The following is a 20,778-nucleotide window of genomic DNA, read 5'->3' as shown; positions in this document are numbered from 1 at the left end:
GCTGCCTGCCTGCCATTTTGTTTTTTTCCTTTCAATATTAGGAAATAAGGTCAGACAGGATTCTCCTCATATTCTGGTTTTGCCTTTGCAGTGTGTGCATATGTCTCTGAGCAATACTATTTTTCTCAATCAGAATGTGTTAGATGTACTTTTAGAGGTGTCAGATGTCCTGTTTTACTCTCAGGGGAATGTCTGTATATTCTATGCAAAGATCCCAGGGGACAGAGTTCCTTAAACACCAAATAATAATAATAACAAAAGTAAAACCCATAAATATTCCGAGTGCTGATCACACCTGAGCAAAGAACCAGCATCTGATGTGCATGTGGACAGTAAGATTAAAGAAAGGAAAAGCTAATTCTGTGTCTTAGTCTGAGGGGGCAGTGAAAGGAGACCGAGAAATAGATGATGAAAAAGACAAGCAAGGAATAATAAATATCTTGTGTGGTTTTTCTTCTTTCGCAGTTCTGTTTTGACCCCAAAGTGGATGATGCAGTCAGGGCTGAACCACTAATCAGAGTCTGAAAATTTCCCATCTTCGTGTTGGCCATCGGTTGAGATAAGATGGAAGATTCTTACAAGGATAGGACTTCACTGATGAAGGGTGCCAAGGACATCGCCCGAGAGGTGAAGAAACAAACAGTGAAGAAGGTGAATCAGGCCGTGGACCGGGCCCAGGATGAATACACGCAGAGGTCCTACAGTCGGTTCCAAGATGAAGAAGACGATGACGCTTACCCACCAGGAGAGACCTATGATGGGGAGGCTAATGATGATGAAGGCTCCAGTGAAGCTACTGAGGGTCATGATGAAGATGATGAAATCTATGAGGGGGAGTATCAGGGCATCCCCAGCATGAACCAAGGGAAGGACAGCATTGTGTCAGTGGGGCAGCCCAAAGGGGATGTGCACAAGGATCGGCAGGAGCTGGAGTCAGAGAGGAAAGCTGAGGAGGAGGAGCTAGCCCAGCAGTATGAGCTAATAATCCAAGAGTGTGGTCACGGGCGTTTCCAGTGGGCCCTTTTCTTTGTCCTGGGCATGGCCCTTATGGCGGATGGTGTGGAGGTGTTTGTTGTTGGCTTCGTGTTGCCCAGCGCTGAGACAGACCTGTGCATTCCAAATTCAGGATCCGGATGGCTAGGTGAGTGCACCATGTCCATGAGACAGATTCTGAACCCAGATTATTTGTGAGCATAGTCGACAACTAGAATAAATACATTTCATCTAGAATGCTATGTTAGTTAATATCTAACACCATATTTTCTCTATCATCTGTCCATCAATCAATCCAACTTACATCTTTATGCATTTCAAAGTGTTAGAGTAATATATTTTAACCTACATTATAAGTGTTTCATTGGTTTCTCCTTTATTAACTTCCAAAGATATGCCATTAGAAGTAAATAAAGCTATTACATGAAAGCCCATTTGAGTACTTCTCTAAGTATAAAGGTTAATTCTGTAAAACAGACAGATGTGATTTCAAATTTTATGTGTAATACTATGATTTGAATGCTTTGGGGACCCTGCTAATTTTATTTTTTTTGTATAATCTATGTGTATGTTTGCTTGTTTATTTCTTCAGTTAGTCTTATTCATAGAATTTTCTCTAGATGACTTTTTCTGTTTTTCAAAGTTCATGCCTTTGTGCCTACAGTGGAAAAGCTTCCTCATATGATTTAAAAATCTCTTTCAAGTGATATTAATACCTAAATTATATGTATAAAAATAATATGACCTCTCTATAAAATATCTAGATAGCAGATCTGATTTTTGTTTTAAAGTTATCATGGGGCATCTGGGTGTCTCAATCAGTTAAGCATCTGACACTTGATTTTGGCTTAGGTCATGATCTTGGGGTTGTGATATTGAGCCCCACATCGGGCTCTGTGCTGGACATGGAACCTGCTTGGGATTCTCTCCTTCTCTCTTCCTCTGCTCCTCCCCCTGCTCATGTTCCCACACACTCTCTAAAATAAATAGGTAAATAAACAAATAAAAATGCAACAAAAATAAAGTTACCATGCACTCAAGGTTCATGTTATTACAAAGTCTCAATTAACATTCCCACTTACTTCCCTTGTGGAAGGGAAAATTAGAAGGCCAAGAAGCATGCATACAGCTACATATTGCTAACAACTTAAGAGTCCACCTCAAACATTTGGCATATTAAGTCATGAGGACTTTCAAACTCCTTTGCTAATAAGCACATCTCAGAGAACATGTTCATGTGCATAAGAAATCTTTATGTGTCTCAGAGTCTGCGAGAGAGAGTAGAAATATTCGGTATCTATATTTCCAAGGGACTTCATTAAACTAAGTTTGAAAAACAAAAGTAGGCAGACAGCCTGGGTGGCTCAGCGGGTTAGTGCCACCTTCAGCTCAGGGTGTGATCCTGGAGACCCGGGATAGAGTCCCATGTCGGGCTCCCTGCATGGAGCCTGCTCCTCCCTCTGCCTGTGTCTCTGCCTCTCTCTCTCTCTCTCTCTGTGTGTGTCTCATGAATAAATAAATAAAATCCTTAAAAGAAAAACAAAAGGCAACTTTTTTTGTGGAAACCTAGTAACTTTATTGAGTAATGTTATAATCATGGATGCTAATGATGGGATGAGCACTGGGTGTTATTCTGTATGTTGGCAAATTGAACACCAATAAAAAATAAATTTATTTTAAAAAAGTTTTCTGTGTTGAAAAAAAGTAAATACCATTTTTTAATAATAAATTTATTTTTTATTGGTGTTCAATTTGCCAACATACAGAATAACACTCAGTGCTCATACCGTCAAGTGCCCCCCTCAGTGCCCCCATTCACCCCCACCCCACACCCTCCTCCCTTTCCATCACCTCTAGTTCGTTTCCCAGAGTTAGGAAGTCTTTATGTTCTGTCTCCCTTTCTGATATTTCCTACCCATTTCTTCTCCCTTCCCTTCTATTCTCTTTCACTATTGTTTATATTCCCCAAATAAATGAGAACATATGTTTGTCCTTCTCCGATAATACCATTTTTTAAAAAATATTTTATTTTTAAATATTTTTTCTTTTTTATTTACATATTTTTAACTTTTTAAATATTTTTAAATGTCTATTTATTTATTTATTTATTTGAGAGAGAGAGAGAGCACGCGTAGCAGGAAGGTGGAGGCAGGGGAGAGGGAGGGAGACAATCTCAAGCAGACTCCCCACTGAGTGTAGAGCCTGGTATAAGGCTCAGTCTCACCACCCTGATCATGACCTGAGCTGAAATCAAGAGTCAGACTCTTAACCGAGTCACCCAGGTGCCCCAAAATCCCATTTTCATAACCTGCTCTGTGACATTGCAAGAGAGATAATCATGAATGAGAAAAAATTTTACATCTTATTCCTTTAACACTTGTTTCTTTATATGACTTCCTCCTAGCATCTATTTTTTTTAAATCACAACTCAAAGAGATAGATCCGTGGAAGCAGACTGTGAGGGAGAGTGGGTGGGAATGGGACATATTTTGCATGCTTTTGGTGATAAACTCATCTGTGTGTTCAGCCATCAAAATGCAAAACAGGATTCTGAGGAAGGTCCTTCTTCACTCGTCAGATTGATCATTTCAATGCATCGCTTGTGTATCTAGCTCTGTATTTTATCTTTGTTTTCTTTTCTTTTGGTGAGCAGATATATCTACTGTAAGCCTGGGCATGAAAATATTTATTAAGATTTTGCAAAAGGAATACATCAGCAGAACATTTTAAGAAGATAGATCCTTAGAAATACATCCACACACATATTTAATAATTGCAAACTTAATTTTAGTATAGAAATCTTTTCAAGTTGTGATCCTAGCTTTTATACTGGAAACATTTCAGGAAAATCTAAGCTAAGCTTGCCCTTGTGCCTTTATCTTTTCGGTGGTGAATGGAACCACAGTACCACCCATGGTACCCTGGTCTATTCCAGAAACCCATTAATGCTGATGATGTTACACACCGCAAGGTAGCATTCAGAAGTGTAGGTAATGCTGTAGAACAATCGGAGCACAGATATTTTCATCTTTTCATAAGTGTTGACTGCTTTAGCGAATTAAAAATGTGTCCCCAAGAGTGTATGGTTTCACTCAATGTTTTGAGTCCTCAGCAGAAGCATCTTAATGGTTTCATAACTGTGCCTTCCAGAGTTGCATTTCAATTATTTTGCCATCGTAATTTCACTTAGAATTTCATTCTAATGGAGTTTTTTTAGACAATCATTTAAATTGTGTTGCTATTTTCATTTCATTGAATAATAGCTTTGTAATATAATTACCACACTGAGTCACAGCAGCAGGATCAAAATGCAAAAAAGATGTATGACCCATGTTTGGTGGTACTTTGGGGATATAGAGTTGCAAAATAATTTCTCTTTTGCTACTGGGCACTGTGTCATTTTCTCAAGGAAGACTGGGAACAAAAAATATGAACCAATTTATGTCTCAATTATTTGGGAGGTAGATATCTCTTGGCATTTGCTAGGAGGTTGACTTAAAGGTACTTAAGAGCATCCTGTGTGTGCATGTGTCTATGTGTATGTCTGTGTGTATATATAACATTGTAATAGGCTGGGAAAAAGTTAGAGTAAATATTTAATTATTTAGCAAGCTGCTCTTTGAAGGAATAAGTTCAGTCACTTTAAGATAATCCATGCTTTATTGCCGAAGTCTATTTATTGAGCACACTTATTATGTGCAATGCACAGTGTTACCACAAGGGATAATTGGACAAATAAGGGCCAGCTTTTACATCCAAAGAAGTTATAGTCTGGTATGGAGAAATCGCAAATGTCTGCATGTTAGTGCATGCATGGTATATACCATATACTGCATGGTATAAAGAAGCAAGTATCAATAGCTGGAGGAGAGGCGTAAAGAGAGAGACTTGAGTCTGAGAGATCACATAAGGGGCTAGGACCTCACCAAGGCAGTGAGGAAAGGGCAAGGATTTGAGAGCTGTTCCAGGGGTAGAGTCAGCAGAAATTGGTTCTCAATTAATTTGGATGGTGAAACAAATGGATAGTTGATGAAGAGAAGACAAATCATCAAATTAAGTAATGCAGAGGACAGATTTTAACATGAGGAAGAAGGATGAAGAGTTTATTTTAGAATTTTCACTATGAGATCCTTGGGGGGAGGTGTCCGAAGAGCCCCATAGGCTACTGTTCATTTGGGTTGAAGCATGGTTGGTTTGTGAGCAATCTCATTTAAGATGACACTGCCAGTGACCTTAACCAGGGGGACGGTGGGGTTCTGCAGAATGCTGTTTATGGGGGTGGCTTTGAGGAGGACTGAGAAAGAGAAGCCGGAGCAAGAAGAGCAGCCAGGAGAGTGAGTAGACCTGGAAGTTTCTGGGAAAGGAAGAGATGTGTAACTGTCTTAGGTGCTGTCAAGACTTGCAGGAAAGGTTGCAAAGGGTCTCTCGATTCAGGCACTTAAAAAGTTCTCGGCTATGCAAACGGCTCTTTCGATGAACACAGTGAGGAGGGCTAGGTGAATAAAAGGTTCAATACCTGAAGACAACCCACATTTTTAAACAGCATATGTGGAATATCAGTGACTTCAGCTGCCACTCTGGTGTTCCAATAGATTCTGTGTTGGTAAAAAAAAAAAAAAAAAAAAAAGGGATCCCTGGGTGGCGCAGCGGTTTGGCGCCTGCCTTTGGCCCAGGGCGCGATCCTGGAGACCCGGGATCGAGTCCCACGTCGGGCTCCCGGTGCATGGAGCCTGCTTCTCCCTCTGCCTGTGTCTCTGCCTCTCTCTCTCTCTCTCTGTGACTATCATAAATAAAAAAAAAAAAAAAAAAAGATTCTGTGTTGGACTAAGTGGTGTTTAAGCAGTGGCTTCAGTGTGGGGCATAGCCCAAGGCCTACGAGGGAGATTGAGATGAGTAAGGATTGGTTCCTGTTACCAAGGGAAATCATGGAATTTCCCAGCTGTTGGTGTCTTAGTGATTTAGGGAGACCCTGTCATCTTAAAAGTGAGGGGAGGAGCTTTGTGAGTGTGGGCAACTTGCCTGGTCCAGGGCTGAGTACTAAGAGAGGCAGACTGTGGAACACACATCCCATGTTCCTTTCCAGTTCTCTAACATTTTCATTTAAAGTCCTGTTGATTGAGTGTACTTCTAGGAGAATACAATAATGTCAATTACTGGCAGAAATATATCTGGTATCTCAAGGGATGGTCTAAAATCATTTTTTGTTCATGGACGCCACAGTATAACCACCAGTCGGCATTAGATCTTTTTCTTCTTTTTCCAAAACCCTAATAGAAGGTATTGTCTGATTTTGTTTTTTGTTTTCTTTTTTTTTTTTTGTATATATAGACAGCACATTATGGCAACAGTCACAAATAAGGAATATAATTTTCTCTGAAAATTAGCATGTGAAATGAGCCCGTAGTACAAAGTCATCTTAAAGAGGCAGAGTAGTAGAAGTAAAAATAGAGGGAATGTAAGCCCCATGGGACCACGGGTTTTGGTCTGTATTGTTAACCACCGTCTTCCCCATACCCACATCAGTTCCAGTACATAATAGAATCTAACAAATATTTGAGATGACAGTCTCTGAGATCATTAACACTTTGAGACCTCATTGAAGATACTGATATATCTAAAGTAAGCATGTGTTATTTCGAATGAGACTTCATTAGCTGTGGAGGCCGATCAGGAGGGAGTCATAGATGCAGATGTTGGAGTGCCCTTCTAAATGCTGTCAGGGTTGGTATGCCCTGACCTAAAAATTTTAACCTATGTGTTTTTGGGACCATGTGTATCCCTATTATAAGGAAGGCTACATCAGCCTGGAGTCTGTGAAGACATGAATCCTGCAGCAAAGACCTTTCCTTCTAATTCCATGCACCAAAGTACTTTAAAGATTTCAGACTCAGCTTTCTTTAGAGTTTGCCCATCGGGAATGTGCTTGCCAAACAATTCCAGTCTTCTTGGCAATTATGGGGTTTTTTGTTTTGTTTTGTTTTAATTACTAATTGTCTGCTCTGTTTTGTTCTGTTTTGTTTTGTTTTTCCATCTATCTTGGCAAGGTTGACTACTTGGGATCTACTCAGAGAGATGGATCTGTTCAGGGTGTGTTGATAGGTCCAGTTTCAGAACGTAGGACCCAGGTCCAGATCAGGACTGGGTGAAGTAGCTACCACCAAGAAGGTCTATCTGGGTGGTCTCTTGGGTTTCCCAGAGAAATGTCCTAGCAGTATGTATTAGTTTTCCTTTAGAACATCTACAGTATTAGCTGGTAGATTGGCACATTGGGCAAAAACAGAGGTAGACCATGAACAACACCAAGGCATTAAGAATATATTCGTACAGGGATGCCTGGGTGGCTCAGCAGTTGAGGTCTGCCTTTGGCTCAGAGAGTGATCCCAGGATCCGGGTACTGAGTCCTGTGCTGGGCTCCCTGCAGGGAGTCTGCGTCTCCTTCTGCCTCTCTCTCTCTCTGTGTCTCTCATGAATAAATAAATAAAATCTTTTTTAAAAAAGAAGACTATATTTGTACATATGAATGGAATTTTACTTCTTTTTCATTTTTGGAAACTCTTGAAAGTTTGAAAAGGATTTGTAAATAATTCTAGAATAAATACAAATTTTTCTGAGTTTAGGATATATTTTTGACTAGAAATAGAACAATGATTTTTTATTTTACTCAATACTTGGCTATCAAGTCAGACTGTCTGGCATTCATATATCTTCTCTTGACAATTACAATGTTCACACAACAAAAATTTAGTGAGCACTTACTATGTGACAAGCATGATTTTAGACTCTAGGAATACAATGGTAAATAAAACAAACGAATCTCTAGTAGACCCAAAGCATGTCTTTTAACCTTTCTTTCTATAGTTTCTACCTAGGTGGTGGAATTCCTTGGAACACACGGAGTTTCTCTCTCTCTCTCTCTCTCTCTCTCTTTTACTTTGTTGCACTTATAAAAAAGGTGATTTCCTTGAAGGCTGAGCTGGATGGATATGACCTGAATCGTTTCTAATTTGTCTTTCTCCATTCCTCCATATGCTCCCTTATTCTTTTAGGCATTAACAAAAGAAGCTATATTCTTTTGAGATTTCTAGATCCTTTATCTTTAGCTGTTTGTATTTAAAAAACAAAACAAGCTTCAAGTTTCTGAGATATCTTTTGCTTTAGTCCTATTGACTGCTGATTGCCACTAAACTACAGGCAGAGTATAGAAACTGGCTCACTGTTCATTGAACCAGGCCTTTCATTCAGTGTGTGTCACCCACTCCCAGTGCTGCCAGGTAGACCAGTAATGTCCAGGCTGATAACAAAGTGATGCAGTCTTAGCTTTATTCTAAGTTTTGATCTTTTAGCATCTGGGTGTACCTTATATATATTTTTCATTTTTATTGGAAAATAATTGGCATGCATCACTGTATAATTTTAAGGTATACAGCATGATGGTTTGATTTACATATACTGTGAAATGATTACCACACTGGGTTCAGCTAATGTCCATCTTCTCATAGATACAATAAAAAGAAAAGAGAAAAAAAGGCAAAGATTTTTTTTCCTCATCATGAGAATTCTCAGAAATAAGAACCCTCTTAGCAACCTCCCCACTGTAGTTGACTCTTGAACAACCATGGGGATTAGGGGCACAACCCTCTACATAGTCAGAACTCCCCCTGTAAGGTTTCACTCCCCAAAAACTTAACTACTAATAGCCTGTTGTTGATAGGAAGCCCTACTGGTAACATAAACAGTCTATTGACACATAATTTGTATATTACATGTGTTATATACCATATTCTTATAATAAGGTAAGCTAGAGAAAAGAAACTCATAAGAAAGAGAAAATACATTTACTATACTGTATTTATCAAAGCAAATCTGTGTATAACCCACATGGTTTGAATCCGTATAGTTCAAACCTGTGTTGCTCAGGGGTCATCTGTATAGGTATTGTCTATAATTGTCATTTTGTACATTACATCTAGTACTTACTTACAGCTGGAGATTTGCACCATTTGACTACCGTCCTCCATTTCTCCCTAGATCACCCTCTCTCCCCTCTGCCTCTGGTAACCACAGGTTTGGTCTCTTTTTCTATGAATTTTTTTTTTGGCTTTTGGATATTTGTTTTTGTTGTTTTACATTCCACATAAGTGAGATCATACAGTGTTTCTCTTTCACCATCTGTCTTATTTCACTTAGCATAACGCCTTCAAGGTCCAAACATGTTGTTGCAAATGGTAGGATTTCCTTGTTTTTTTTAAATGGCTGAGTAATATTCCAGTGTATGCACATGTGTGCGCATTTGTGTGCACACATGCATGCATGTCCCATAACTTTTTCTTCCATTCACCCATCAATAGACATTTAGATTGTTTCCATGTCTTGGCTATTGAAATAATGCTGCTATGAACATGGGAGTATAGGTATCTTTTCAATTAGAACTTTTGTTTCCTTTGGATATATTCCCAGAAGTGGAATTGCTAGATCATATGGTAGTTCTATTTTTTTATTTTATGAGAATCCTTCATGCTATTTTCCCCAGGGGTTGTATCCATTTATAATGCTACCAACAGTGCACAAAGGTTCCCTTTTCTCTACATGCATGCTAGCACTTGTTATCTCTTGTCCTCTTGGTGATGGCCATTCTGACGGGGGTGAGGTGATAGCTTATTGTGACTTTAATTTGCATTTCCATAATGATTACTGATGTTGAGTTTCTTTTCATATCCATGTTGGCTTTTCATGTCTCTTTTTTGGAGAAATGTCTATTTGGCTCCTTTGCTCATTTTTAAATTGGGTTGTTTTTTGCTATTGAGTTGTGTAAGTTCTTTAAATATTTTGAATATTGACCCCTTATCAGATATATCATTTACCAATATTGTTTTTGCAGTCCAAAGGTATTCTTTTCACTTTGTTCTTGGCTTCTTTTGCAGTCCAAAAACTTCTGTAGTTTGATGTAGTCCCACTTGTTTATTTTTTATTTTGTTGCTTGTGCTTTAGGTGTCATATCCCAAAACTCACTACCAAAAGCCATGTCGAGGAGCTTTTATTCATATTTCTTCTAGAGTTTCATGGTTTCAGGTCTTGCATTTAAGTCTTTAATCTATTTTGAGTTCATTTTCATGAGTGTTAAAAGTTATGGGTATAGTTTTATGATTTTACATGTAAATATCCAATTATCCCAACACCATTTATTAAGAAGACTCTCTTTTCTCCATTGAGTATTCTTTGCTACCTTGTCAAATATTAGTTGGTCATATATGCTTGAGTTTATTTCTGGGCTTTTGATTCTCTTCCATCAGTTTGTCTTTTTTTATGCCAATACCATACCGTTTTTGATGACTAAAGCTGTATAGTATACCTTGAAATCAGGGAATGTGATGCCTCCTTCTTTGTTCTCCTTTCTCATTATTTATTTGGCTATTCGGGGTCTTTTATGGTTTCACATGAATTTAAGGAGTATTTTTCTTACTTCTGTAAACGTGTTCTAAATTTTTAAAATGAAGGGCTTTGTGCTCTAAAAGTGTAGGCTGCAGATTTCAGTATCAGCAGCTGTGTACCCTGTCTAATCTCTTTGTCATTGACATCTGCCTTGGTGTCTTGAAGGAGGTTTGATACCCACTCTGTGTGTGTGTGTGTGTCTGTGTGCGCGCACCCTCTGGTTCTGTTTAGCCTCTAAACTGTCACAGTGATTCTAATTGGAATTAAAAAGTTATTGGCTTCTAGAGAACATCCTGTCCACCAACACTAGCAAAATCTTATTTGGATTCATTATTGCCCAAATTGGAAAAGAAGACTCAATAATTTGTTGCCATTATATTCCTGGGTCTTATTTCCTCTGGTCATTCATATTCTCCTGAGAGAAGTGAAGTTTCTTAACATCCTTGTGGAGCTGGCCCGAAAGAAGAAAAGATTCCTCCATCCAGAGAGTCTGGGATCCATTTTCACTGGATAGGAGTAAACAGAAACTCCATGCACCATTCCTGAAACTGGCCAATAAGCAGTATTCTGGGATGATGAGAGTGTGAGAGTAAATGCCTTTCTGTTACCTGGAGGCTCTTTGGGGATTTTCCCACAATACAGCTTTGAATCTGAAGACTCATCCTTGCATCCTGACTCTCTATATCTTTACATCCTAGAATACTCCTGAAAGAGGATTCTAATTCCATTGGTGGACCTGGCCTTAGGTATCCTGATTCAGTCTGGAACTCTCCCTGAAATCACTGTAGAACTTGCTGATCTGTTGTCAGTTTAGAGAATTTGTTAATTGCAGGTTGGTTTAAATAAGGCGATCTGAAGTGTTAATCACCTAATAACTACAAATAATTTGGGTTTGTAGATTTGAATTCCAAACTTGAAGATGTAATCTCTCCCTTTCATGGGAAATATAACCTCTCATATTTTCACATAATAAGAGTTTTTATAGGACCTAAGCTTCCTGCAGAATGCTCCAGAGAGTAGGAAATGATTTGATTACATTCATCTTGAAGAGTTAATCTGATAAATTACTGAAGTAAGTATTCCCAACCCACATCTTTGCAAAATGACATTCCTACCTTAAACTTAGAAATTTCTGATTGGCCTTTTTAAGGTTGTGAGAGAAAAAGTAAAAGAGGTCCTTGGGTATAGTTCTTATCTTCAATTTCAAAATTGAGATCTCTTATCAAATATAAAATGATGAGGACACAAGGAGTTTTTCCAATTAAATTTTTTAATGTAAGTAATTTGCTTAAAAAGTGAATATGATAATCTTTAAACTATTTTCACATCTCTCTATTATCTAAATGCTGAAGATGATAAATTTTGTTATGTGTTTTGCTACATTAAAAATGCAATCTTCCAATGCATATTAGAAATGAACAAATATTTCTAAATGTTGGAATATTGCGTATTTTTTAAAGATTTTGTTTATTTATTTGACAGAGAGAGAGAGAGAGACCGACAACACAAGCAGGGGGAGGGGCACAGGGAGAGGGAGAAAAAACTCTCTACTGAACAGGGAATCTGATGTGGGGCTCAATCCCAGGACTCTGGGTTCATGACCTGAGCTGAAGGCAGACGCTTAATCGCCTGAGCCACAAAGGTGCCCCAAGAATATTGCTTATTTTTGCCATTAATTTTATTTTTGGAAAAGCCTGGAAACAGAGAAGCTGACAGCTGAGAAACTGCTCAACATCCTAGTACAAACACTTTGCGTAGCCAGCTTACAGTGTGGGGCTGCTATGTACAGTTGTGCAAGTTGTAACCTGCACAAAGGCACCTGACTGCTGCTGGAATTTAGCCCTCCTTCTACTCACCAAGCCATTCACCCTGGCTTGAGGCAGCTTCCACCTGCCTGTAGAAAAAGGCGACTTTTGCAAGTTCTTCTACTCCAAGGAGGCCCTTTTTTGTTATTCATTCACCTAGCTGAGCACCTTTCCCCAGTTAACACAGAGGAGCCTACTATGCCAAGAGGCTCCATTACTTGGGGGTCTAGGCCAGGTAGTGGGGAGCCTGAGGAGATTCAAAAGGAGGAAGGAGGTAAGAAACCAAGGTCTTACCCTTCCAAGAACATATGGCAGATTTGGATTATTCAGAAGAGGGGAAAGATGAAAGGAAAAGCATAACTGAGGTGCAAATATAATTCAGTAAATATTCACCTAAGCAGTTATAGTTGTTGGGTGCTAAGTGTAGTCAAATGGGGTTTATTTTCATACATTGTGTGCCTAGTCTCACCAGCTTAAAATACTTCCAAAATGTTGAGAAGTGAGAGACTTTGTGTTTGTAAATGCACTGCATTCTAATGACCTGGAACAACAGAAGTGGAGAGAGTAGATCTGGGACACCAGGTCTATGAAAAGTGCTTTCAGCAGAGGGCTCTAATCCCTCTCCCAGCCAGGGGCAGGCATGTATTTATTGCCTAGAAATTGCTGAGTTTTGTTTTGGGGGGAAAAATGGCATAATTTCCACCAATCAGAGATTTCATTGTCTTAAGTTTCTTGCTTTAATCATTCCAAAATCTGACATGAGGATACTTCTCTCTAAGGAATAGGGTGAAAACCCCTTTTACTGTCAGACAGTATGATTGAGTCCCTTCCACCTGGGGCTTCCGTTGGGCGCTTGGGTTCTGTAGAGCTACCATCTAGCTCCGTGTGCTGAGCTGCGTGAAAGAGCAGAAGCCTCCTCTCCTGCCCTTTGGAGGCAGGCTGGTGCCTGGGTGGAGATGAGAGAAGCCTTGAGGCTCAGAGCCCTAAGACAGTAGGAGGAGCTTTTCAGATTTGCCCTGATCTTGGTCATAGCTGAGGCTTCCTGCCAACGCTACCTATGTGTCTGGCACCTCAAGGGCAGGAAGTACAGCCAAAGCTAAAATTAGCAGAGAGGGCATATTAAAGAAGTGCCGCGGATGGAAGGTCCCCAGGCAGAGGTCAGAATGGGGTGCCCTTTGTGGTGGGGAATGGAGCATGTGACAGGCTTCATACTTTGTCCACTTTATCTACCTATCTCACAGTCTTTTGTTCACCCTGCCTCTTCTAGTAACTTTGCACCATTGTCCTTAGTAAATGACTTCAATAGAATTAACATTAAAAATAAAAGAGAAGACCTTGCTTTAGGACAATGGACTCCGCTAGTTATGCCTCTGGGGAGGGAGTTCTCAACCAAACAGAAGGCCTCCTATCCTGCACTGTGGCTAGGCCGGGGCTGGGTGGAGTGGTCAGCATGCATCTGTGCCATCAGGGCAGCCAAGCAACATCAGAGAAAGTTGGGGTGGGAGAGGAAGGAGAGAATCTTCTTTCCTGACACCCAGGGAAGAGCTCAAGAAGAGCAGGATGGAGCCACACCACCTGGGACTTCCATAGGGCAAACTGTCTTGGAGTTGCTAGGATGCACTTTGCATCCACATAGCACCCTTGGTTCATGCCTGGGAGAGTTCTGTTTAGAGGCATAGCAGAGGATTAGGCTCTTAGAGGGGAAGTTAAAGGCGCTGCTTAACATTCAGTCAGGAAGAGAAGATGAGAACGTTTGGCATTGCTCTACCTAAGATAGGATGGTAATAAGGTGCTTTCAAGTAAGTGCTGGAGCACAGATTTCTTCTAGGAGACTTAGATAAGATTTCTGTTGTTCTTCAGAGAAATAAGCATTTTGGGAATAGTTTGCAGCATATGAATTACCAAAGATCAATACACAAAAGAAATTGTATTCCTGATGTCTTTTGGCATTTAAATTTAGGTATTTGTAATGTTGAGAGAGAAGAGAAAAAGTTGTTTTAAGTAAAATCATTACCAAGAATACCTCCATCCTTGGGTGGGATTTGCATGAACCAAAGTGAGACGGGATGCCTGGGTGGCTCAGTGATTGAGCATCTGCCTTCAGCTCAGGGCATGATCCCCGTCTGGAGATCTAGTCCCACATCGGGCTCCCTGCGAGGAGCCTGCTTCTCCCTCTCTCTATGTCTTTGCCTTCCTCTGTGTCTCTCATGAATAAGATAAATATCTCTCATGATATCTCTCATGATAAATAAAATCTTAAAAAAAAAACAAAAAAAAAATGAGAACGAAATGTGTGGCCCCTTTTCTGCAAAGAGGCTGTGGCCAGATTAGCAGAGAGACCTGCAGTTAACCCAGTCTATATGGATATCATGTGCCTCCTGGAAGGAAAGAACCCATGGTGAGAGGCCAGGGTCGAGGCTACTGGGTAAGATTTTAGATGGGGGAGGTGGTTGGGTGCTTGAAGTTGTCTTCAGAGCTGGAGGGAGTTCACCTGTCTCCCGCATTTGAGGAGATGCCAGGATGAACAGTGAGCTCTGCACACAAACAAAAGTCTTCCCGCAGTGGCTTCTCCTGCCCTGTTTCCTGAGTTTTCCTGGGAATCAGGGCCCTGATGGGGCTCCAGGTCTTAGTAGCAGCTGCTCCTGCAGGTAGCTTTCTTCCTGACAGATTCCAGACTATTTCTGGGCATGGAGTTTGCCATAATGGCCTCTCATATAAGAATAATCTAGACTGCTGAATTCTTGTTAAGCTTCTTGGGGGATATTTGAGAATGAAGGAAGGGATTTGGGTATGGATGAATTATGCTACTTAAAAGCCAGAGGGAACAAATAATATAACCTAGAGTATTCTGTAGGCAGGTTTTTCAGTAAACTTGGAGTCAAGATAATCATTAGATTAAAATGTGTGACTTCACTATGTAACTTGTGTGAGAAGTGAGGTGTTTATTTTATGTAAATAAATAAAGTTTACCTCCTTATAAGTCAAAGCTCTTCTTATTTAAGCCAATTTCTTAAACAGAAATCAAAGGTGTTTTATATTATTTCTAAATTTATCTTATATTTTTTTAAACGTGTCCTTATGGTTCAGGATATCGATCTTTATTCTTTATGTAATACTTTAGTTTTGCTTCACCCCTTTCTATCATCCCATCTCTGCTGCCACTTTAACTGTCTCTAATTCATCCTCCGATGTTTCTGTGGATTAGGAAACTAGGTAACTAAGGTTGTTAAGAATTATTTGTTAAATAAAAGTAAATAGACAATGAGAAAGAACTGAATTATTAGGCAATTGCTTGACTTTATAAGTGAACCTTTGTACCCAATAAATGGGACGTCCACAAGCCAAGCTCAAGGTTCTGGAAGAGTAGGCATTGGAAGAACATTGGAAGTTTGACTTTTGGTGTGTTACTATATATCTTTTTTTTTTTTTTCAATTGCAAATAGCTCTGTAAATAAAGCTAGGGCTCAGCTGTGTACCAGGTATTCTGGTGAAAAGTCAAGTAGCTGGCTTAAATTATTTTATGGGTGGAATTTAAATAAATGCTTTAAGAGTTTAGAACTAATGCAAAATAAACAAGTCTTTGAAATGTTAACTTCCCTATTCTTGGTGATGTGGTCACTGGCCATGACTATGACCTCTTGATGCTCTGCATTCCCCCCCTAAATGGTTTTTGGGATGGGTACTTTTTCATATAGCAGCCTACTTGCCATTGCTCTTCAGATCATTCCTGAGGGAAGAGGGTGGAGGATTCAGGTCACATCACATCCCTGATCAAAATGTTTGCTGGTTAGTATTTAGATCGCCTGAAATTCCTGAGTATGGTGTTCAAAGCTCTCTTCATAACCTGGGCCTAATCTATTTTTCCTATCTTGTCTGCCACTCACTCCTCTCCCTCAAATATTCCAAAATCAGGATATATATAGAGTTACCAGATAAAATACAGGGTGCCTAGGTAAATTTGAATTAGAAATAAATAACAAGAAAATGATATTTTTATAAAAGTGTGTCTCATGCAACATTTGGGATACACTTAAAATATGACTTGTTTATCTGAAATTCCAATTTAACTGGTCATCATTAGTTGCCAACTGGTCATCTGGCAACCCTACTGGTAGTGGTGATAACAGCAGGAGGGATTCCAGTTTGTTCTTTGCCTTCTGTATGTCGGGCATCCCATCAGTCATTCAATTCACTACCTCATTTAATCACAATCACATCCAATCTCAGACTTTGTGAATCAGTGCTGAGGAACAGCCTCTGGGAACTGTATATATGTTTTATAAGCATCCCGAATGCTTGTCGTTCAAAGGAAAGTTTTAGAAACACTATGATCTAGGCCACTGCTTCTCAGACACTGTATGCAGCCATCACCTAAGGATGCAAGTTTTGGTACAGCAGACCTGGGGTTGGCTCGAGGTTCATCACGCTACAGCGAGCTGGGATCACCCGGGAGGCTGAAGCCGGTGGTTATGAGCCACTGTGAGTAGCACTGTCTTCAGCCCCTACGCCCAGCCAGGCGCAGCAGCATCCTCAATATTCGTGATAGTGAAGGTTCTAGTGCTGCTGTGATTTTAGACAATGGGACGTGTGATAGTGTAAGTCGGAGCGTTTTCCTTGTTCACCAATATACAACAACATGCATTACAGAAGAATCTCATGAACCATTTTTGAGGAAAAATTCTCTTTCCAAACAGTCCATCTCTTATTGAGAGCAGAGGGTTGCACCTGTTTTCTCTCCACTGAAATGGCTACTGACTTCTTTACACTGGTGGGGCATTGCTGCCTGAACAGCCCTTTTAGGGATGTGACTTAATTTGGAGCCTTTGCAGGAGAGCAGGTTCCCTGGTCCACCTTTGGAACCTCTAGGCCTGACATCGGGCTTCCTTGAGGATCAGTACAGGGTAAGGCCTTAGGCTCCGTGGGGTCCCAGAAGTCTCAGGAGGGAAGGGACTTACTCATCCCTTGCCCCTTCCACTCTGCCCTGCCTGTCCTGCCTGTGCCTGCCTAGCTCCATTTTCTGAAGTCTGGAATAAAGCTTTTGTGATCTCGGGGAGCTCTCCGTCAGAGAAATGGGGCAAAGCCCCTCCGAGTGGGAATTTTTTTTTTTTATCTTCCCTTTCGTCCAAGTGGCTTCTTTATTTTGAGGGCAGAAAGAAAAAAAAAAAACCCAACTGTCATTTGGGCAGCTGCTCCAGTTTTGTCCAAAATAATTTATTTACCAGCCTTACAAAACAATATGTTGGCAAGAGAAAAATAACAGTCCCGTAGGTACAGGCAAGCCCCTCCTGCCTTCTGGCGGCTCCCCGGAGACCCTGCCAGGGAGCTGGAAGTCGGGTGAGGGGTCCCCAAGCCCAGGGTGGCTGCAGGAGGAAAAGATCTGGAAGTGGAGGACTGTCCTGAGTCCTCCCTGCCGTGGGGCCGACCCAGCGGGCACCGAGGCACTTGTAGGCAAAGGCTGGGGGACTCCACCCCTGGGAAGGGCAGGGCTGTGTCCAGGCGGACAGATGGGAGGGACAGGATGCTGGGGGCTGTCGCTTCTTTACACTTTCTCCTACACGGTGGGGGCGCATCACAGTCCCTAACCACACTTACAGCCACGCCTCCCAGAAGGGGCCCCAAGTGTGCAGGGCATGATGTGACTCAGCTTTGTGGAAACACAGTTTCTCAGTACCAGAACGATGGCGGTAAAACTATAATATGAATCTTTCAGGTTTTTCCCACCTCCCATGTAACATGAAATTAAATGACTTTTCTGAGTGTCACTTAGTTTTCTCCTCGGAACCTAGTTAAATCAGAATCGTGAAAAGCACTACTGTGTCAAAAAAATGATTGAAAACTGGTAAGACTTAGCCAGACTGCTCACGGGCACAAAGGAAGGGCCTGCAGTGGGCCTCAGTCCAGCCGTAAGCACAGCCCCAAGAAGGGGCACATTCCGGGTGTGAGCAGTGGTTGGCTTCTCAGCGGTCTCTGTTCGTGTAGTTATCCCCTCATTTTTCTAATTAATAGGTCAGAGATGCCTTTGTGGAATGTGACCTTTCAAAATTCAGCAGTTCTCACACGGAGGACACCAGCACGGCTCCTCCAGCCATTCGTTCTTCAAATTCTTGCTGAATTTCTTTCCGTAGTCCCAGCTTACCCTCGGCACCAGCACAGAGCTTGGCTGGTACGTGGTGCCCAGGGAATTTTTGTTGAGATTGAGGTGCCAGCCAGACTCAGGAGACGCTGTCCAGGAGGGCATTTGGAAGTGGGTGCTGAGACTTCACGGAGAAGCCAGCCCGAGAGATGGGCATCGCAGGCGTCTTTGAACAGAGATGCAGAGCCCACGGGAGAGGATGCGCGCTGAAGGGAAGAGCCCGAGGGGGAGACAGGGCCAGCAACTGGTCTTCCGCGAATGCTTCTGCGTTGGAGGGGAAAAGTCATGAATAAATGATAGGAGAAGCCTCAGCTGCCTAGAAGCCAAGAGCCACAGGGGTCCCGGGAGGGAGTGCTACGGGTGGGGCAGTGGCAGACGGACAACAGTGGCTGTGGTCACGAGAAAACCATTCCAGAGGATGGAAAGGATGATGTCAGGTTAATCTCTAAACTGAATTTTAATGTCTATTTTTAAAGAGAAGGAAAACAAATCGGTATTTAAAAATTGGTGCTAAGGCACTGTGGTGTATTTGTTTTGGATAATACTTCTAGCAACATAATTATATCATAGATTGGAGCAGCTGAAAAAATATTAATCCTCTTTGGCAAGGGGAAATTGCACATTTGTAGCCATTATCTAGTGCTCCTGTGTCATTATGTGCCAATAATCACATCCAGACCATATACAGGAGAGAAACTGGCAGACCTGGAAAGAAGTGCATTAGCTGCTGCAACCTCCTTTTATTTATTTTTCCAAAATCAGAACCGAGTCAGTCAGTTACCTGTACCTCTGGATTAAACAATAAAGTAAACTTTGTTGAAATGTTCATATTTGTGTAGTCAAATAGAAATGATACAGGGTAGAGAACTGCCCAGGAGCGAGGCAGCCCTGGTTGACCACTCCCTCGGGGTGAGCGCCCACTCAGGGAGAGGGTCCCCACTACAACTACGGGGGACAACTTTGCCCCCTGGCTTTCTGCTGGATCGGTGAAGAAGCCTCCTGTCCCCCACCCCTCCCCACACTGGACACACCGCATTTATAGTGGATGGTGGCTCCTGCAGACTCCTATACGTCACATCACATGGTGTGTAGGATCCCTGATCATATTTTCCCAGAGTCACACAGTGACTCATTGTTCCCCAGAAATGTGATTTCCCTCTTCTGGGAGAAATAAATTCTTATAGGTATGACACAGAAATGTATCCCGGAGGGACCAGTGTGAAGCCAGGGGAGGTGAGGAAAGCCAAGGGGTCACCAGGTTCTTCCCAGTATGGGGGAGGTGCTTCCTCTAACCCCTGGGGGCCTCCTGAGCTGTTCCTGTTTGGTAGAGACCCCAGCACTTCCCCCAACTTGGATCCTGAAAGGAGTGTCCAAGAAGAGCCTCTTCCTAGGTTTCTTCATGTCACATGAACTGAGTCTGGAGGCCAAGACTGCCTCCAGACTGCCTCCAACCCTAATAAAATGTTAACCAGCCCCCTCCTTCCTGAAATGACATCTGCCTTAGGCTCCTTCTGGAGTCTCTCCTCTCTCCTACTACTCATTCTGCATTCTTATCTCTGCTCCCTAGAGGGTCTTCCCAAGACTCAGCCCTTGAGGCTTTGTTGTCTGTGTGTGTGTTGTGATTCAATTGCCTTTCTTTATGCAATCATCCAGGCAAACACTTCCTTAGTGTCTTCTCTGCCCAGGGACCAAGACATGGTCCCTACTCTCAGGTGCTTACAGGCCAGAGAGGAAGACAGACTCCTGGCAGGTGAGGGCATCCAAATGTTATAGATGCTGTAACAGGGAGATCCCAAAAGAAGGAACGGCTAGTGCTTTGAGAGGGCAGCACTGGAAGGATTTAAGGCAATGTCAGGCATTTTCTGATGATTTCCAGACCCATGTCTTCAAATACCTAGTAATGTATTCCTACTAGGGGAAGCAGCAAAGAACCATAGGATGGACAAAGGCTTTGAGGCAGAGCTGAATTTGAATCCTAGATCTGTCATTTAGGAGTTGGGTCACTTTGGGCAAGTTTCTCTGAGATTCAGGAAACTAATCAGGAAATAGAAAATAAATAGTATCTTTAGCTTGTATATTTTTAAAAATCACTTTTCAGGAGCCTCTCATCCTTTGTTTCTGATAACCTACAGCCTGTTGTAATTAAAACATCACCTTGGAGAGTATCTGGGAGGACTAAAGACAGTGTATAAAAGCTCTTAGTAGTAGATGGGGTGCCTGGGTGGCTCAGTTAGTTAAGCGTCCAACTCTTGGTTTCTTCTCAAGTCACGGTATCAGGGTCCTGGGCTCAGTGCTTAGCGTGAGTCTAGTGATTTTTTCATTCTTCCCCTCTCTCCTCCTCTGCTCCTTACCCTGCCTGTACTCTCTCTCTTTCTCTCAAAGAAAGAAATAAAAATTTTTTTTTAAAAAGTCCCTAGT

General features: G+C 41.5%; 1 protein-coding gene across 1 annotated transcript in view; it reads left to right on the top strand.

Moving 5' to 3' along the window:
- Window positions 1-20,778, top strand: part of SV2C (synaptic vesicle glycoprotein 2C) — a 208,532-nt gene that overhangs the window by 52,418 nt on the left and 135,336 nt on the right. The window contains exon 2 of the mRNA XM_072794651.1: window positions 466-1,141. Coding sequence (XP_072650752.1) covers window positions 565-1,141 — 577 coding nt within the window. The 5' untranslated portion in view covers window positions 466-564. The remainder of the gene's footprint in view (window positions 1-465; window positions 1,142-20,778) is intronic.

The sequence above is a fragment of the Canis lupus genome, chromosome 2 (genome assembly GCF_048164855.1).
Source record: "Canis lupus baileyi chromosome 2, mCanLup2.hap1, whole genome shotgun sequence".
Classification (NCBI taxonomy): Eukaryota; Metazoa; Chordata; class Mammalia; order Carnivora; family Canidae; genus Canis; species Canis lupus.
This window is presented reverse-complemented; position numbering and strand designations above follow the sequence as displayed.